This window comes from Gaeumannomyces tritici (assembly GCF_000145635.1).
Source record: "Gaeumannomyces tritici R3-111a-1 unplaced genomic scaffold supercont2.2, whole genome shotgun sequence".
Taxonomy (NCBI): Eukaryota; Fungi; Ascomycota; class Sordariomycetes; order Magnaporthales; family Magnaporthaceae; genus Gaeumannomyces; species Gaeumannomyces tritici.
The window spans coordinates 5,583,900-5,601,266 of NW_008804546.1; the positions used below are offsets into that span (position 1 = coordinate 5,583,900).

General features: G+C 59.7%; 6 protein-coding genes across 7 annotated transcripts; 3 read left to right on the top strand and 3 right to left on the bottom strand.

Annotated features, from left to right (window-relative positions):
* The first annotated feature begins 521 nt into the window (after nucleotides 1–521).
* Nucleotides 522–3,123, top strand: GGTG_04436 (hypothetical protein). Its single transcript, XM_009222232.1, has 2 exons — nucleotides 522–1,451; nucleotides 1,548–3,123. The coding sequence occupies exons 1-2, from the start codon at nucleotides 925–927 to the stop codon at nucleotides 2,983–2,985; spliced, it is 1,965 nt and encodes a 654-aa protein (XP_009220496.1). The 5' UTR covers nucleotides 522–924; the 3' UTR covers nucleotides 2,986–3,123.
* A 2,923-nt stretch (nucleotides 3,124–6,046) lies between these two features.
* Nucleotides 6,047–7,324, top strand: GGTG_04437 (the record flags this gene model as incomplete). Of its 2 annotated transcripts, XM_009222234.1 has the most annotated exons (2): nucleotides 6,047–6,371; nucleotides 6,582–7,324. In XM_009222234.1, 2 exons carry the CDS (start codon nucleotides 6,186–6,188, stop codon nucleotides 6,990–6,992), a joined length of 597 nt encoding a protein of 198 aa, XP_009220498.1. The 2 variants fall into 2 exon arrangements, with proteins under 2 accessions (XP_009220498.1, XP_009220497.1); XM_009222233.1 differs by having other exon boundaries at nucleotides 6,186–6,992.
* Nucleotides 7,325–8,077: 753 nt separating this feature from the next.
* On the bottom strand, nucleotides 8,078–9,937 carry GGTG_04438 (hypothetical protein; the record flags this gene model as incomplete). The annotated part of the gene is made up of 4 exons (XM_009222235.1): nucleotides 8,078–8,669; nucleotides 8,874–9,046; nucleotides 9,095–9,807; nucleotides 9,889–9,937. The coding sequence occupies 4 exons, from the start codon at nucleotides 9,935–9,937 to the stop codon at nucleotides 8,078–8,080; spliced, it is 1,527 nt and encodes a 508-aa protein (XP_009220499.1).
* Nucleotides 9,938–10,690: 753 nt separating this feature from the next.
* GGTG_04439 (hypothetical protein) lies at nucleotides 10,691–12,908 on the bottom strand. Its single transcript, XM_009222236.1, has one exon. It carries the CDS (start codon nucleotides 12,548–12,550, stop codon nucleotides 10,886–10,888), a length of 1,665 nt encoding a protein of 554 aa, XP_009220500.1. The 5' UTR covers nucleotides 12,551–12,908; the 3' UTR covers nucleotides 10,691–10,885.
* A 437-nt stretch (nucleotides 12,909–13,345) lies between these two features.
* On the bottom strand, nucleotides 13,346–15,658 carry GGTG_04440 (hypothetical protein). The gene is made up of 3 exons (XM_009222237.1): nucleotides 15,416–15,658; nucleotides 14,523–15,328; nucleotides 13,346–14,454 (listed from the first exon to the last, which is right to left on the bottom strand). Exons 1-3 carry the CDS (start codon nucleotides 15,552–15,554, stop codon nucleotides 13,495–13,497), a joined length of 1,905 nt encoding a protein of 634 aa, XP_009220501.1. The 5' UTR covers nucleotides 15,555–15,658; the 3' UTR covers nucleotides 13,346–13,494.
* A 185-nt stretch (nucleotides 15,659–15,843) lies between these two features.
* Nucleotides 15,844–17,336, top strand: GGTG_04441 (SNARE domain-containing protein). Its single transcript, XM_009222238.1, has 2 exons — nucleotides 15,844–16,309; nucleotides 16,399–17,336. Exons 1-2 carry the CDS (start codon nucleotides 16,025–16,027, stop codon nucleotides 16,945–16,947), a joined length of 834 nt encoding a protein of 277 aa, XP_009220502.1. The 5' UTR covers nucleotides 15,844–16,024; the 3' UTR covers nucleotides 16,948–17,336.
* Nucleotides 17,337–17,367: the final 31 nt, after the last annotated feature.

Genomic DNA, 17,367 nt, shown 5'->3' on the forward strand with positions numbered 1-17,367 from the left:
GAATATGCGTTCAAGGGATTTGTGATTATCTTGATGCAAAAGGCACTACTTATAGCCACAATGACGTTTTTTGCTTTGCCAGATCATAGATGCAGAGGGCAAAATGACTGCAGATTGAATGGGCTACTTTTTTTGTGGTGGTGGGGAATAAATTTTGCAGTCCGGTTTTTTTTCCGGGCATTGTGCTACCTATATATCGAACAACCGGAAACGGCGACCAGAAGACCTATTTTACCGGGACCTGAGCAGCCCCACAAGCTGAATCGCGTAGTGGGAATTATCCAACTTCCCCGACAAAACAAGCAACTAAACAGAAAGTGACGGCAAATCGTCAGCGTTGGTGGTCAATGAGATCAGCATGCCAGCCACCCTCGCACCAGAAAATGCAAAAAGGTGCGGGGAACACGCCTTCACATGAGTGGACAAAGGAGGGTGAGCTCCAGCTCCCTCTTTGAGCTTAGGCTATCGCTTCGGTTGCATTTGGTGCGTCGCGCCAGCCAACTGCATCGCTTCGGGCAACTTCTTGCTGCGTCATAAATTGGCAAACGACAAAGGAAGGCTGCCCATCTGCCGAGACCAGAGCTGTAGGTGAGGTCGGGCAGGTATCTCGCTGGCCACAGCTTGGAGCCATGGTACAAAGGATGGACAGGCTACTTACTAGCTTGCAGGTAGCCGCCAGGGCAAAGGGGCACCATCCCCCGCATCATGGCAGCTCGAGGAGCTCTTCTCTCTTATCTCGAGCAGCTCTCCCACGCCTGTCTCTTTCTTGCTCGCAGAACTACCTGTGCATGTGGAGACGGGATCTTATGTTTCCCTCAAGCTGCCAATGTGAATTAGCTGGCAAGACTTGCCTTTTTATCGCGGAATAATTTGACTAGTCTACGACCTGCCTGTTCCCCTCTTCTCCTCTTTGGCTCATCAGCCATGGCAGGCAGCATGGCGCGGGCGATCAGCATCGCCGCCGCCCTCCTGACCGCCGACGTGGTGTCGGCGCAGACCTCGAGCGAGCGCGTCTGGGGCTCCGTCGCCTTCGTCTACCACGGCGAGCGGCAGCCGCTGCAGCTGGCCAGCAGCCCGGCGCTGACGCCTGTGGGCGCCGAGCAGATGCGGGCGCAGGGCGAGCTGCTGCGCGCGCGCTACCTCGCGCGCAACAGCACCGTGTCCCCCCGGCTCGCGGCGGCGGCCGGCTCGGCGCGCATCCTGAACCTCGAGCGCAACGCCATCGACAACGCGCAGCTGAGCGTCCAGACGTCGAGCGACCCGCACATGGGGCCCAGCGCCATGGCATTCCTGCAGGGCCTCTACCCGCCCCTCAACCAGTCCGTGTCCAGGGGCGCGGGCGGCATGGAGAGCGCGACGCTTTATGACGGGTCGCTGGTCAACTTCCCGCTGGACGGGTACCAGTACCCGCATATTCAGACGCTGTCGTCTTCGGACCAGGAGTATATCTGGTAAGTCTGCAGGCGCTCTTGTTCAGGCTTTTTTTTTTTCTCTTCTTCCCAACTGAGCGCCCAGCTTGCTGATCCTTTCCGGTTCCAACTGCTCAGGATCCAAGGCAACCCCTCATGCCCCAGCTGGGTCTACTCGGCGACGCAGCTGCAGGCGGAACAGCAGCTCAAGGAGCTGGACTGGAACAACACGGACCTGTTTAGGCGCGTGTGGGAGAAGCTGGGTAGCCTGGCACCCTACACGCCCAACACGGTCAACTTCTTCACGGCCGACCGCATCTACGACCTGGCCCTATACAACTACACGCACGGGAACCGGACGCTGCCGTCGTCCCTCACGTCGGGTGAGATGCGCGACCTGGAGGCCCTGGCCGCCAAGCTGGTGCAGAGCCGCAACGGCGACCTGCAGTCCCAGGGGGCGGCCGCGGGTAGCGACAACGACGCCAGCCGCGTCCGCGCCGTGGCCGGGCGCACGCTCGCCGGCAAGGTCGCGCGGCAGATGCGCGCCGCGGTGCCGCCGCGCCAGCTGCGCGACCCGGCGCAGCCCAAGCTGAGCCTCGTCTTCGGCACGCAGGAGCCAATGGTCGCCTTTTCCGTGCTCTCGGGCCTGCTCTACGGCGGCTCCTCGGCGTCCACCTTTAGGCGGCTGCCGGGCCACGGCGCCGTCATGCTGTTTGAGGCCTTTACCGTCGTCTCGGAGGACGCGGACGGCGGCGGTGCGGACCTCGACGAGAAGACGATGGCGCCGGCCGCCGAGTCGGACATCCGAGTCCGCTTCCTGTACCGCAACGGCACGGGCGACGACGCGCCCCTGGCTGAGCACCCGCTCTTTGGCAACGGCGCCTCGCAGCGCCACATGGCCTACCGCGACTTCCTACGGGCTATGGACGGCGTCGCCGTCGCGTCGGCGCCCGAGTGGTGCCGCCTCTGCGGCTCGGGCGAGCTGTTCTGCCCCCTGCGTGACGCCGACGGGAACCCCATCATCGGCGGCGACAGGGACGGGAAAGCAGGCGGTGGTGGTGGTCTCTCGGCCGAGGCGGCGGGCGTCATCGGCGTCATCGCGACGCTGACCTTTGTGGCGGTGGCCCTGACCGCGGCGGTGCTGTTTGGCGGGCTGAGGTTCGCGCCGCGGCAGGCGGGCGACGGCAAGGACGGCGAGCGCGGCGGCGGCGGCTTGGGAGGAGCAGGAGGGGTCTTTGCCGCGGGTGTGGTGGGAGGAGGAGGAGGAGGAGGAGGGTTCCGGGGCGCGGAGAAGCGGCAGGAGGATCCCGACGTCGCGTTTCAAGGCGGGGCGCGACACGAGCGCACGGGGTCGTGGGAGCTCCGCAATAGTGGAGGTGGAGGTGGAGACGCCCCGGCGGTGCCGCCGCCGGCTGCGTCGCCCAACAGCAGCAGCAGCAGCCCGGTCGGCGCGAGCTTCGCGAGAACGGCGCACCGGGATGAGGATGAGGCGATGCGGCGGGACGAGATGCTGGATAGCGACGACACAGCGCGGCTGTTTCATGCTACTCCGGTGCAGCCGCGGTCGAGTTTGTGATTTTTTAGTTTTTGTATACCCCTCGGTCTTTCATTGTTTTCTTATAGTAATATCTGCCCGACATTCGGTTTTTGACAACGCTGTCTTATTTTTCGGCTCGGTATGTAGCTGGACGAATCCGATGCATTCTTCTCTCGGTCTCTTTCGGTCGGTGGATATCTCTCAGCCCGAGCAACATCGGGAAAAGTTTTATCCCGGCTTTTCCAGAAGAGCCGGTGTGATCTGTAAATGCTCGACGCCCTAGAAACATGAAATTTGCGCTTACACGTCTAGCATCACATGATGCCAACCCGCGGATACATCCGATCACCTTGGTAATCTGACGGGACGCGTGGCAACCGTATCGAATCCAACAGATCTGGGCCGTCCCGTGCCGATCGCCTCGCATAGCAAAGAGACGGGATGCTACATGCGCTGTCATCCAAACTCCCGAGACTGACCGTTGGTATATCAGATCAAGATTCTAGCATTGACGTTACAGGTCTATCTGGCCACGCGTTCGTTTCTCTGGCATCTTGCGGCCCCATGTACCCGCGGGTGATGGATGTAACCTGGCCGGGATCCTGGGCATGGCTTTCACCCTTTTCTTCACCTTCCCCGGTGAGGGGCAACAGACCGGCTGGAGCCGGACGCGTGGCATGGTGCCGGGGGTAATGTTTTGGAGATCTGGGTAATCACCCGTCTCGGCGGGCCGCGGAGCTCTGGGCCGTTGCAGGCTTCGTTTTCCCTCCCATGGCTGGCATTCCGCTGTTCAGGGGGCGGCATATCTCGAGGATCGAAACGACCGATGGCTCCCTATGGTCCATGTTTCAGGTGCCATCCTGTGGGCTCCGCGGGCGATCGTCACGACCTTCCTTCCGCCAGTTCCTGCTACACAGGTAGAGAGTAATGGCGATGTGTCACTTCGCGATGGAGCAAACAGGAGGAAAACAAAGGAGGGCTCGATCGACAAGGCGTTGACGATCCGATCTTTGATACAGGGGTTCGCTATTGTCGTCGTAAGCAAAGATCTCCGGCCACCTCCCCACAAATGATTGGGGATTTGTTTCCGCTGTCATCGACGAATCTTAACAACGAATACCCGTCATGATATGCTGTCTGCACGTAGTTTATTGGGAGCGGACAAGTATGACTACTGTGAAATTAAACACAGCAATAGGCACCTTGGGTTTGTGTCCCGACGTTTCTCTTCAGTGACCGAGTTTGTGTCATTTTCCTTCCAATGTACTTTGTTTAACGTTTCGACAACATAATCCTCCTTTGCTCGCCCTACCTTGGGCGCCAAATCTGATGGAAGCTCTCAGGAGCACGCCTTCCCTCACGAGTGGATTCCAAGGCCGAGTTTCGTGGTGATGCCGGCCTGGAACACGTAGGCCAACTCCATACGGCCTGCGGCCCCTTGTCTGACAGGTGGAAACAAGTCTGAACATGCAATCGGACCCGACACCTCCTTGGCGATGAACGGCGACTGAGTTTAAACTCTTACCGCCACGCGGCCCGGTCCACACCTCCGATCACAGCCGGAGTGCAAGCCGTTGCGAATCCATGGTGCTGGTGGTGCAAGAATTCCACTCACACCGCTGGCGCGTGTTTTGACAGACTGACAGGACCCCGCAAGTGGTTCCAGTCTCATTGAATCCTAACCCAACAGCAGGGGCCGAAATCTGCAGGAGATGCTTGGGAAGAAACGTGGTGATGTTTCTCGTTTATAAAGTGGAGATGGAGTCCGCGGGTGATGGCGTTTTTTACCATCAGCTAGCTACGGAGGCCTACAAAGGCCAACGGCGGCAGCTGAAACAGCACAAGCATTGCATGTCAATCGACCAACGTCGTCTGGATTTGAGTGAAGCTTTCGGCTGTCAAAGTGTCAGACCATCGACACTTCTGTCATCCCTTGTCACGCACGCTTGGCCGTTGGGCTGATAAGATAGGAACCGAAAATCAGCTGTGTTACTTGATCCGTGCGCGTTGCATCCAGGCCCCTGCAGGGTTTGTCCCGACTGGGAAGCGTGGGAGCACCCTTGTAAGAGCCTCACTCTCTCTCGCTCCACTTCACTTTTTTTGGCTTGTGAAACACGACTCCTGGCGTCGCGTCGCCAAGGGCAAACGGTCGCAACTAGTTGGCTAGGTAGCCTAGGGCCTTCTTCTATTAGCTAGCCAGCTCGCGTCTCATCGTCCCCCCCCGTTGCGCCCCTAACTGACAACACGCCCGTTCGCGGCGATATAGACGAGTGTGCTCCATGCACGGTATCCATCGCACATGACTCCCGCGCGCGCTGTTGCGGCTGCGAGAGCCCCTTGATTTCGCCAGCCGCCGTCTTGAGAATGTCGGGTCGGCGTCGTCTTTTCTTTGCCCGCTCGTGACGGATAGACCTTCACCCCTGCTGATCTTACCTGTTCCTGGCCACTCATCTCCAAGTTGAGACGCTTATTTCTGGGATCGTGCTAAGTCGGGAACAAGCCGCCGCCGCCCTCAACAGCCGGAAGCTTGAAGCCCGGGACTTTTCGTGGGGGGGAGGAACTGGCCCGCTGCACATGTGTCAAGTGCGTTAATGCTCTGTCGCCTTGGCGATGGGGCCCTCATGGCCCATGACTGTGGGGGGGTTTTTCCCCCTCCCCCGGTCACAATATCGCCCCCCTGCCCCAGCCCTGCACAAACGGGGGGACAAGAGAAGTTTCGGCGCTAGGCCGTCCGGGGCAATACGCGGCCAGGGGACCCGCGGGCTCCTTGCCCACAGCGGCGGGTTCGGGTTGCGGCAGGGCGGGCAGAGGCTGCAGCGCCCAGACTCGCCAACCCGCGATCTGCCTCTTTAGCGTCGCTTCATATATAAAATTATCCCCCGGGATCCTCCTTGCCACGACTAAGTTTAGAGCCTGCGATTCATGCTCCGGTTACCGACACAGCCACACACCGCGCGATATCCTCACCTCTCTCTCTCCCCGGCGGACTTCTCTTCTATAAAACGGCCGGTCCGTCTCTTGCCTTCTCACTGTTGAACCTTTGCTCCTCATCCTCATATTCAGGTTCAGCATTCAGCTTCTTTCCTACTGTCTTCTCCTTTTTGTCTATTTTCCTTTTGTCTTTTTTCTTTTTGTCCTTTTTTCTTTCTCCTTTTTTTTCCAGGCTTTTCTCCGTCTACCACTTTTGCTCCTATTCCTTTCATCTTATTCGTCCCAAAAACAAAAACCCCACCGTCAAAATGCAGTTCTTCAACCTCATGGTCCTCGCCCTCGCTGGCACCGCCCTTGCCGCCAAGGACCCCAACTCTGCCAAGTGCCGGCAGATGGCCCGCCTCGAGCGCCTCGAGAAGCTCGCTGGCGACGACAACAGGCTGAACCAGCGCTTCAAGAACAACGGCACCCGGGTCGCCGACTTCAAGAAGAAGGTCAACGACAACAAGAACACGCTTGCCGAACTCAAGAAGGACACCAACCTGGTCAACGCCTGCGCCCAGAAGAAGGTGGAGCTCAAGTCGACCTTTGACTGCTACCGCATGATGGGCATGCAGCGCTTGGAGAAGGTGGTCAACAACCAGACCAGGCTCGACCGCGTCACCAAGAACGACAAGACCCGGGCCGAGGCGCTCAAGAAGAAGGTCAACGACAACAAGGACAAGCTCAACAAGCTCCAGTCCAACTCGACCCTCACCCAGTTCTGCGCCGGCGTCCAGACCAAGAGGCAATGCGGCCGCATGAACCGCCTGAGCAAGAAGGTCGAGCGCGACCAGAAGATGGTCAACGACCAGGGCGCCCTCGACAACCGCTTCAAGAAGGACGCCACCCGCATCAACCTCTTCAAGGCCCGCGCCGCCCGCGACCAGCAGAAGCTCAACGAGATGAAGGGCAACCAGACCCTGGCCTCCGCCTGCAACACCATCGCCACCCAGAAGAAGGCCACCGCCCCCAACGCCAACGAGAAGAAGAGCGCCGCCACCGCCTCGGCTCAGTCCATGGGCGTCTCGGTCGCCCTCCTCGCCGTCGCCGTCGCCGGTCTCATGTCGCTATAAGCGGCTCGACTGACTACTGCCGCGCCCATTTGAGGGGCCCCTGTACTTCTTTTTTCTTGTTTTGATATTTGCATCCGTTCTTGGCTTCGTCTGTCTTGCTTTTCTGCTTTTCTTGTTCCTCTGCGTCTTGTTTTTCTGCATTGCATTTTCAACCACTCACGTGGGGTTTTGGGATGGACCGGGTTCATCAGTGGTAACGATATCTAGTCTGTTTTAGGAGAAAGTCAATTGGATCTTTATACCGTTCAGCTCTTTTCGTGAAAGCTATACAAGCTCACTGAGGATATGGGTTCACCACGATGATGATGATGGGTCGCATGATTGGAAATCCGGGGCGGATCTGTTGGGTCTTTATCTGCTCACCGTGCCGCTTGAGCTGAGGAAGTCGACAGCCTCACCAAGCGGGTGACAATTAAATTTACACCCATTGCACCCACTGCACCCAAAAGAAGTCTGTATCTGCTTGGTATTAGTATGAATTTGAGGTTTAGAGGAGTTCGTCCATGTATTGACGGAAATCTATCTACACCATGTTCAGGTGCGGGGCTTGCCTCTCCAAGGGCATCAAGCACCTGAGCATTGTCCGTTATGGACATCGGCGAGGAGGAATCTTCGTCCCCCGACGGACGAACGATTCTCGCTCCCTCCATTGCCGGCTAGACTGCCCACCAGAGGGTTTGGCTGCACGGGCAGCCAAGGGATCTCGCTGCCCTCCTTCGTTTCCCACTCAGCAATGCCCTCTGCCTCCAACTTGTCTCGCTGGAGCATGAGCAAGGTGCCCCTCGGCCCACTCCTGATGGTAGTACAGCTGCGTGACTTTTGAGCTTTCGTTCCAGCCAGAAGACGGCGCTGGGTATGCAGAGCAGGTTGACAAGCATGATTGCGGTGCCGACACACACAAGATGACGATCAGAGGCACAAAGGGCGAAGTTTGTGTGCCGCTCGTTCCGCGTCCGGACCAGGGAGCATTATGTCGGAGCTCCCCGCGCGGCGCCAGGAGGCGCCGCCGCCCCCCTGCTAGCCCGGAGGTGTTGTTTTTGTTGTTGCTGCTGTTCCGGCGGAGCTCGTCCCTGAGCGGCGTCGTGTTAGTCGCGCAGGCTCCCCGTGCGGTTCCTGCCGCCGTCGCGCCAGGACATGGGGATGTTGGGCGGGGCGGCGAGCGCGGCGGCCAGCAGCTGTAGGGCGGGCGAGGGGCTGTGGAGCATGTTGGACACCTCGAGCCGCCAGTGGGCGGGCGGGAGGCCATTGGACGGGTAGCTGGGCACGCCCATGCGCGAGTACGTGTCGCCCTGCGAGAGGTGGCGGTACGCGCGCAGCAGCCGCGGCTTCTTGGTGACGAGGTCGCCCAGGCTGCCGTACCCGACGTCGTGCAGGAGGGCCAGGGCAGCGACCTGCCGGTCGTTCAGCTCCACGCCCCAGCTCGGGTAGTCGAACGGGGAGGTGGAGAGGCCGCGGAGGCGGGAGCAGGCTGTCGTGTTGCAGACCTGGTACTGCTCGGTGCAGGCAATGGTGGCCGATGTCTGGTCCGACATGTAGTAGAATCTCTCGTAGTATCTCTGGTCGGATATGTCTAGGTTCTGGCCGGACGTGTAGCATTTCTCCTCTGGGCGGCCTGCGCCGGTCTGATCCATCGACTTGGTGGCGCGGAACCAGGGGTCCTGCACTGGGTTCTTGTACCTTGCGTCGTTTCACAGGATGAGAAGTGTGACGTCCGCGCCATGGACCGTCAGCTCATTGATCGGCTTCCATTTCGGGGGTCCCCCTCCCCCGGGCCGTACCGTGTCTCGGACAAGGATCTGATGACTCTTTTTCGACCGCAGAGGGATGTTAGTTTTCCCCATAGGGTTGTAGGCTGGGTAGGGGTTCAGGGCTACAGCTCACTGTAGATAGTAGGGGATGTCCACCGAGCTGAGGTCTAGAGGAATATATTGCGTCCGGTTTCCTGCCACCCATGTGTAGCTATAGCCGGCACTCCCGAGAAAGAAGGCTTTGTAGAAGCTTTCGAAAGGCGGAGACTTCACGAGCGGATCCGGACCGCCAGGCGGCATTGCGTTCTAGTTGCTCGAGTATCTCTCGGTTTCTATGGGCACACAGGTTGCGACCTTGCGGAAAAACGCCCTATCCTGGGGCGGACTGTTTATTCTCAGGTGTCTGTCCGAGTCGATGAGCTCAGTGTCCAGCTGCATCGCCTCCTGCTGGGCGCAAATGGTCCGACTGAACGGACAGGGAACAAACGAGGTGCGGACGGGTATCCTCGGGGTGGGGAAATCGGCGCAGGCGCTCGGCTCCAGCCCATCCACGGCCTCGGGGTTGTAACACTCGTTATTGCTGAACTGTTCGGCGCGATCAAAAAGCCAACTTTGGAAATCCGCGTGCGCGGCCGAGGCCTGCAGGACGGCCGAGGAGTTGCACCAGCCGCACTCCCGCCCGGAGAAGAGCACGTCGCCGCCGACGAGCTGGATCTGCGACGAGAGCAGAGACGAGGCCGCGAGGAGGGCCACGAAGCCGAGGGCCACCGACACCATGGCCGCGGACCCGCCCAAGACCCCGGGGGACTTGCCCCGCCACACCCACGCCAGCTTGATCGACATCCACGCCACCGACCCTGCCGTCGTCGCGTTCCGGAGTAGGACCTGCCGCTGCTGGTGGTACAGGCCGGAGCGCGGTACCGGCCTCGAACAAGCCTGATGCATGATGAAGGCGAGTATGGACCACAGGTGGCCAAGAGAGAGGCTCACAAACAGGGCGATCAAAGCCGTGAGGAAGGCGCCAACTTCGGGAGTGACTATCAGAATCAGCGTCGACCCATCACCGTCTTTTTTTGCCGCAGCAAACGAAAGTTAGTACATCCCGGCCTCGAAGATGGCAGGGAGATATGACGTGGATAGAGGCATACGATTGTAGTTCCTCCACACATCAGTGTATATGGACCCCGAAAGCAACATGAGCAGACACTCCCTATGTGGCCAGGCTTGCCATGTGGGTTTTGGAAACGACGAATTATAACAATCAGAGAGGTCAGGGATGGGAAGAGATCGACAACAGGGAAAGCCGATGTGTCAAGGATCTACGTGTCCATCCTACCTGGTTATCTACTTCCAACCGGCTCTTACTAGCATGATTGAGAGAGGATGGCATAGTTGAGAGACAGCCTGACAGGCTGACGGTCAAGTCGCATTCAATATTTCAATATAGCCCGCAGGACGCGGTGCTTCTAGATAGATTCGGGCAGTGGCGCAGCAGAAGTGTCTCGGGCCTACCCAAGCCTCACTTCAAGCAGCCGGGTGCTCCAGTCGTAAGCTCTGTACGATCCGCCTGCAGCCCCCAGAGGTACTATGCCTTGCCTTTCGGGTCGATGACCGGCTTGGCGACGCGAATCAGCACAGCTCACGACGTAGGAGTGAGGGAGTAGTCAGCATGAACACGGGGTAGTCAGGCACCTGGCTGGTGCTAGAGGACAAGAACCTCGCAGAAAGAAGGGTGTAGAGGTGATATATAGCGCGTGGTTCGGGCGTGTTCGTTAAGGTGGGTGATACATGCTAGGCACTTTCAAACAGAACTATGAAATGATCGAATTGGCGATACCATAACGACGGTCCCTAAAATCGACAGGCCAGTGAGCGTGGCATTGAGCTGTCTAGGCAGTTGTCTCAGCAGTGGGCGTCGCCGACATGTAGGCTTGCGTTACTGTTTGACATCCTGATCTGTTCCGTTTGCAGCCCATCACTTTCACAAGGGAAACAATTTTGCCAATTGCAATCAAGTCTATTAGAGAAAGAACTTTGCGGTAGCCATCTATCCCAGTCCCATGCCCATGCTAGACAGAACAAACAATAAAAAAAACACAGCCCTGTTTGCGTGTTGAACTTTCACATCGCCGCCTCGTCCTAATATCATCTGTCATGGAACCTCACGACGGACCCGCTGGACGCGAGCGATATCAGGCTGCCGCTCGACTCCCCGCTGACGGCGTATGGGTGCCTGGTCTGCGCGAAGCTGCTGTCGCTGCCAGAGGGCTGCGGGAGACGCGACTCGAGCGTCGAAACCACCGACGTCTCGTCGCCGACCTGGACGCCGCGGCCCTCGGCGTCGCGCGCCGCAACCGCAGCCGCCGCGACCGCCTCCGCGAGCGTGCGCTCCCTGCGCGGCGTGTTGGGTGCCGTGCGGTATTGCGACCACGTGTGTGACGACGACGCGCGCCCCACAGCCCCGGGGGCCTGGTGTCTTCTGTGGTGGTGGCGGTGATGATGTCTTATCTGCGAGCGGCCCGACGAGGATGAGGATGTCGTGTAACCCCCTGCGGAGCTGGCCGTCCTTGTAGACCTCGCGCCAGGGCTGGAAGCACGCGACCCGCCGCCACGCTTAACCGCCGACACGCCGCCATTGACCGCCCTGCCGTTGGCGCCCCCCATCGTGCTGGGGGTGGCGGTGGCCGCGGGCGCCTCGTCGTCGAGATCCACGTCGACGTCGCCGCGCCCGCCTCCGCGGACGCTGTACGAGCTGCTCCGGTCGTCGTCGTCGGTAAAGAGCATGGCTGGATCGAGGGGCTTCATAGACCGTAGCAGATCGGCAAAGAGCCGCATAAGCTCACGGAAGGCCCGGGCTGACAGGGGCCGCGTCGAGAAGCGCGCCTGCTCGTACGCCGCGAGAAACTCGCCCGCGACCTGTGACGGGATGGAGAGGACGCCGAGCTCGGCGAGGCCTGAGAGGTAGTCGCGGAGGGGAAGGCTGCCGCGCTGGAGCAGCGCCACAGCGTCCGGGTCGGGTTGGAACATGGTGGGCGCGGCCGGCGCGCCGTCCAAGTCCGGCGGCATGGTCGACATGGGGTCGGGCGGCGCGAGGGTCAGGGCCTTGGCCTCGATCAGGTGCGGGAGCTCCGACACGACGGTGGCGTACTCGAGGCTGGGAAAGTCGGGGGAAAGGGGCGAGCCCCATCCGTGGTGCTCGACCTCACCCCATACGGGTTTGTGTGGTGGCAGGTTGATGCCTAGCTCGTCCTCGGCAGTTGGTGGTTCCTTGAGGTTAAAGAACTTCAACTTGAGCTTGCCCTCCTTGCTTCTCTTCTGCTCTGCCCCTTCTGTCCCATGTGGCTGCTGTTCCTCCTGTTGCTGGGGTGCCGGTGACCACAGTCCCGATGACCGTCGTGCCGTGTGCGGCCGGTAGCTCTGCCTGTCATCGAACACGCCCGGCTGGGGCACGGGCGGCGCGCGCGGGCGGGCGTCGTAAGCGATGGCGGCGCTGCGGCTCAGGCTGGCGTTGATGATCTTGCGGACGGCCGTGGGCACGTCGCCCTTATCGACGGGGATCCATGCCTTGGGGATGGATGCCAGCACGGAACGATTAATGTACAGGCGGCCCGAATAGACAAAGACGACGATGCAGGTGGTGGTGAAGTAGGCGGCGGCGATGACGATGACGAAGAAGGTCTGCGGCTCGGCGCCCACGAGCGACTGGTAGATGATGTCGGCGGGCGAGACGAGCAGGAGGACGACGAGGATGATGTAGAGCAGGAAGTAGAAGCTCGTGTAGACGATGCGGAAGAGGGTTGCTGCCGACATGGCGGTGCTCTGGCTGTGTGGCGGCTCCCTAGTGTTATGGCCTCCCGCCAGCCGGCTCGACAAAAGCGGCGGCGGGTGCGAGGCTGGTGATGCTGATGCTGCTGGTGATGCTGTTGCTGGGGATTGCTATTATTGTGGCCCAATTACTCGCTGCTCTGTTTATTAGTGGGCGCGACCGCGAGGCCGCGTATACGCAATGGAGAGGATCGGCGACAGGTAATGGCAGCATTGTCCATCCGTAGCTCTGTTTGTTGATCAGAGTTGACCAGTCGCAAGGAAAGGCGGCGTCTGGCAGGCCTCGGGAGAGCTACGGACGGAGGTTGGTGGCAGGCACAAGGTTGGGAAGGCCTCGGACGGGTTGGGTGAAGCTAAAATGGAAGGGGGCGACCTGCGTCAGCAGGCTTCCGTTAGCGACCTCCACCAAGGCGGCGCGCTCCGCCAAGCTGCAGGGATGGGGCATGGAGGCACAGGCCAACGCCATTTCCTGTGCAGCTGGGATCCAGCACATCCCTTGCTTTCATTTCAGCATCTGCACAAGCTTAGCTCGGTTCCACATGCTGCATGCATGCACTGCACAGGGAGTGGCCCGCAGCCATGGACGTTGCCAACGGTCGACACGTGCGAGTGTCCATTACTTGATGCTATCACGGCGGCTTTCGTGGTCGTGAATACGTACGCCCCTGATTGCGCCAGCATCTTTGTACAGTATTCCTCCTCATCCCATCCATGCCCTGTCCTAATCCCGTCCCTTCCTTTTGCCTTTTGTGATCATGCACTAGTATGGACACCATGAGGGACCGACATCCAAGACATATAACGGGACGACCAGCAATGACGCATCCAGCAGAGACTCGTGACATGAAAACTACAGGCTGTCTCGCTTCTATTCGCTCTCTACATTATGCCTGATATCCGTACCCATAGCAGAACGCCGAATACCCTCTCTACCTGACCTGCTGCATCTGAGGCGATGCCCTCCTGTTCATCGCCGGAGCCTCCGCCGCCGCCTGCACCCCGATCGCCTCGCGCGCCAGCCGCATGTCCGCCATGGTGAGCCTCAGGTCGCGGCTGTAGCGCTCAAACTTGAGCACCACGTCCGAGAGGCCGTCCCTCAGCGCCTCCAGCACCGCGTCGACCTCGGGGCTGCTGCGGTCCTTTTGCACGTCGGTCCAGTGCAGAGGAAACGACTTCTTGAATGTGTCCAGCTTCGACGTCACCGCCGTGAGTGTCCGCACAATAAGCGCCACGTCGCGCTGCACATTGCCGTACTTGTCCTCCTGCAGACTGTGCACCGCCAGCTGGCTCAGCGCCGTCGCTGCGTTTATATAGAGGCTGGGCTCCCCGTAAGGACCACCGAGAACCGCTGCCGTGAGTCGACGCCCATACTCCTGCCGGAACGGCCACCCAAACGGCGACGCAAGCAGCGCCCGGGCCCTGGTCTGCACCGGGTTGCTTGCGCTGCTGCTATCCTCCTCGGCCAACTGCTTCTTCATCTCGCGAAGCCTGAGCCTCGCCTCTCCGGCCGCCTTCCCTATCGGGCTCAGGCGTGATGGTTGGTTCGGATCCCTCGCGACCTTGTCGACGTACTCGGTGACGGTGGTTTTGAGTTCGCCCACGACTCCCATCCTTGAAGCTGTCGCTTCCGCAAAAGGCGGGCTCTTCAGCGATTTCCTGGACAGTTGCCGTGCCGTCTCTGCTGCCTCTGACTGGGCTGGCGGCTGGATCGGCACGGGAGTCTTGCCGTAGTTGTCCATTCTCGATTCTAGCTCCTTGATGACCTCGACGCAGGCAGCACAGGCCTGGGACCACATGGACCCATCCTTGCGCTCGAAATCCTCGTAAATCACTTTTCGTCGGTCTTCGAAGTCGCAAGCGATAACGGCAAGTTCCCACATGGCGAAGCACTGCAAAAGCAAAGTCAGACCAGCGCCCAATCAACTGACAAAGGATGGGGGGTACCAATACTGCTTACCTTGATAGGGAGTTTCTTACTCTTGAGCCCGTTCAAGAGACTTCCATTGGGATCCTTGGCATCCGAGGTCAGGGGTTTCCCATTCTTGAATGGAGGCTTGACGAGGAAAATGGAAAACGCGACGTTCCCGACACCCCACATCATATTAAGAATGGCGGTCAAAAGCGTGCATCGGAGGACGAGGCTGGCGGTGAGAGGCCAAGACACTGGAAGAATGTTGTACTTTGGCAGGCTGTAGAAAGGCCTGAAAGTCATGAGGGCGATACTCCAGGCAAAAGGCCTGATCGCGGTGAAGTAGAGCACTGCAGTGAGCATAACCGCAAATAGTGCGATGGGAAACGAAGAGACCATTATCGCCGGCAACGAAGTCCAGAGCGCCAGCCACTCCTTCCCAGCTGCACTCGGGGGCTTGACTGTCCCGAGGCTGATGTGGTCGCGATCGAGGGCGACGTGGACAATGCCCCGGGCCATGCCGAAGACGAGGAAGTGGACGAAGAAGAAGATGGTCTTCTCGTTGAGGCGCGCGCGGTCGCCGTTGAAGTAGGTGATCCAGCCGAGGTTCGCGCTCGAGGATGCTGACCACATGTACACCTGGCTAAAGAGCCAGGCCGAGGAGACATGAGCGAGAATGGCCCAGATAGTCCGCGACGAGAGGGCGTTGGCGACGAAGGTCTGGAAGCCCGAGTTGGACGTCCTCAGGCCGACGTGGTACTGGCCGATGCGCAGGACGAGGATGAAGAGGCCGCAGAAGAAGAGGAAGACAGCTCGGAAGCCAGCCGGGCCGAGGGGGAACCATGACCAGAGCCCTGTAGAAGAATATGATTATCAGCGTGCTGTCAGCCCAGCGTGGGAGGCCAGGTGTTGGTATCGCGGGCGGCGCATAGGCAACTCACATGAGCTCCAGTCGGACAGCAAGACGCTCTGGGCGTACGCGATGGCAAGGATGATGGTGGCGACCGTGGAAAAGCGCCTGTGCAGTGCAGGCTGAAGGAAATCCTTATAAGGAGCCCTTCTGACCGTAGCGGGCGCCATCTTCGGGGCGCATAGCACGGCGAACGGCGGTGGTGGTGGGATGGAGGCAGCAGCTGGAGCTGGGTCGCCTGTACAAGCTCTCGCTCTCAATGGGGATTTTTTGTAAATAAAAAAGGCTCTTGGCGCATTGGTCGCACGGAAACGTCAAAGGCGCGCCGCCACAAGGCCCCAGCCACGTGAGACCCACCGCACGTGCCCTTGTCAGCCCAACAGCGAATGGCCCCCGCGTTCCTGTTGGTTGACGCAATCCCCCAGCCACAGCGTCGAGGCAGGCAACCTACTCCGACCAGGAACTAACGCTGTAGCCTGCTTGCCAGTATTTTGTCGACGACGACAACCCCCATCTGCTTTGGCACTTTCTTTTTGTGTTTTACTGATTTGAAGCTATCTTGCGTTTCGCCGGCGAACCTCGTGACACCTCCGCCCCAGCCATCTCAATCCGCGCGTGCTCCCCGACCGGGCCGGCAACCATGTCGTTCGACCAGCTATCATCACTCGAGTCGCAGCAGCGACGGGGGAACCGGGGATATGTGGACGACCCGGAGTTCCAGAAGCTGTCGCAGGACCTCATGAACAAGCTGTTCAAGGTCAACGGCAACATCTCGCGGCTGGGCACCGAGATCAGCCACCTGTGCACGAGGCGGGACACGCCGCGGGTCCGGGAAAGGGTGCACGACCTGCTGGAGGAGTCGAGGAAAATGTTCAAGGAATTGGGCGAGGGCGTCAAGAAGATACAGTCTTGGGAAGACGTCACGGTGCGTTTTGTTTGCGCAGGAGCTGCCGCACATCACATTCTCCCTCCTGCACTGACAAGAAACTAACCCGACCCGCCGCCCCCGCGCAGCCCAATCAAAAATACACCCAGCAGAAGCTCTCGCGCGAAGTCCAGACCTCCCTCTCCGAATTTCAAAACCTGCAGCGCCAAGCGCTCGACAAACAGCGCGCCTCGGTCAGCGCCGCGCGCGCCGTGAACGACGAGGACGGCGCCCTCAGCGGCACCCACCCATTGGGCGGCGGCGGCGGCGGCGGCGAGGGGGCGCACCTGGAGCAGCTCCAGCAGCAGGAGCTGTCGCGGCTGGCGCCGCAGGATGAGGTTGATTTCCAGGAGGCGCTCATCATCGAGCGCGAGGAGGAGATCCGCAACATCGAGCAGGGCGTCAACGACCTCAACGTACTCTTCACCCAGGTCGCCCAGATCGTGTCGGAGCAAGGCGAGCAGATCGAGAGCATCGTCGACAACGTCGAGAACGTCCGCACCGATACCCGCGGCGCCGACTATGAGCTCCGCAGCGCCGCTAGATACCAGAAGAACGCCCGCAGCAAGGCCTGCTGTCTGCTGCTCATCCTGGCCGTCATCTTCACCATTGTTCTGCTGGCCATCTTCCTAGGCTAAGCGGGAGGTGTGTCAGGGGGTAGAGCGGCGGGCCTGTGCGTGACACTTTGTCACAGGCGGTATACAGGGAAACGGGGAGGGTGCGTCCAACGGCAGCATACACCGTGTTCGCATTCCTATGTAAATTCAACATCACTGGCGTTCAGGAGTTTGGCCCGGGCGCGCTAGACGCCGGGTCCGGGTGGGCTTTTCAGGGTATCTATCAATCTCCTTTGTCTATCGTCTGCATCTTTAGTCTCTTGTTCACAGATAGTAATACTGGTCGGTTCAATGTTTGTCTGCTGTCCGATGTCGCCGGTGGGTCCCAAGACAACAACTCGAAGATGAGAGAGCAACCTAGAAGGCCAGACTATCCTTTGAGATGTTGTTTTGTTTGCGTTGGCCATGAACAGGGCAGAAAGGTGCCCGGCTCCTAAGGCG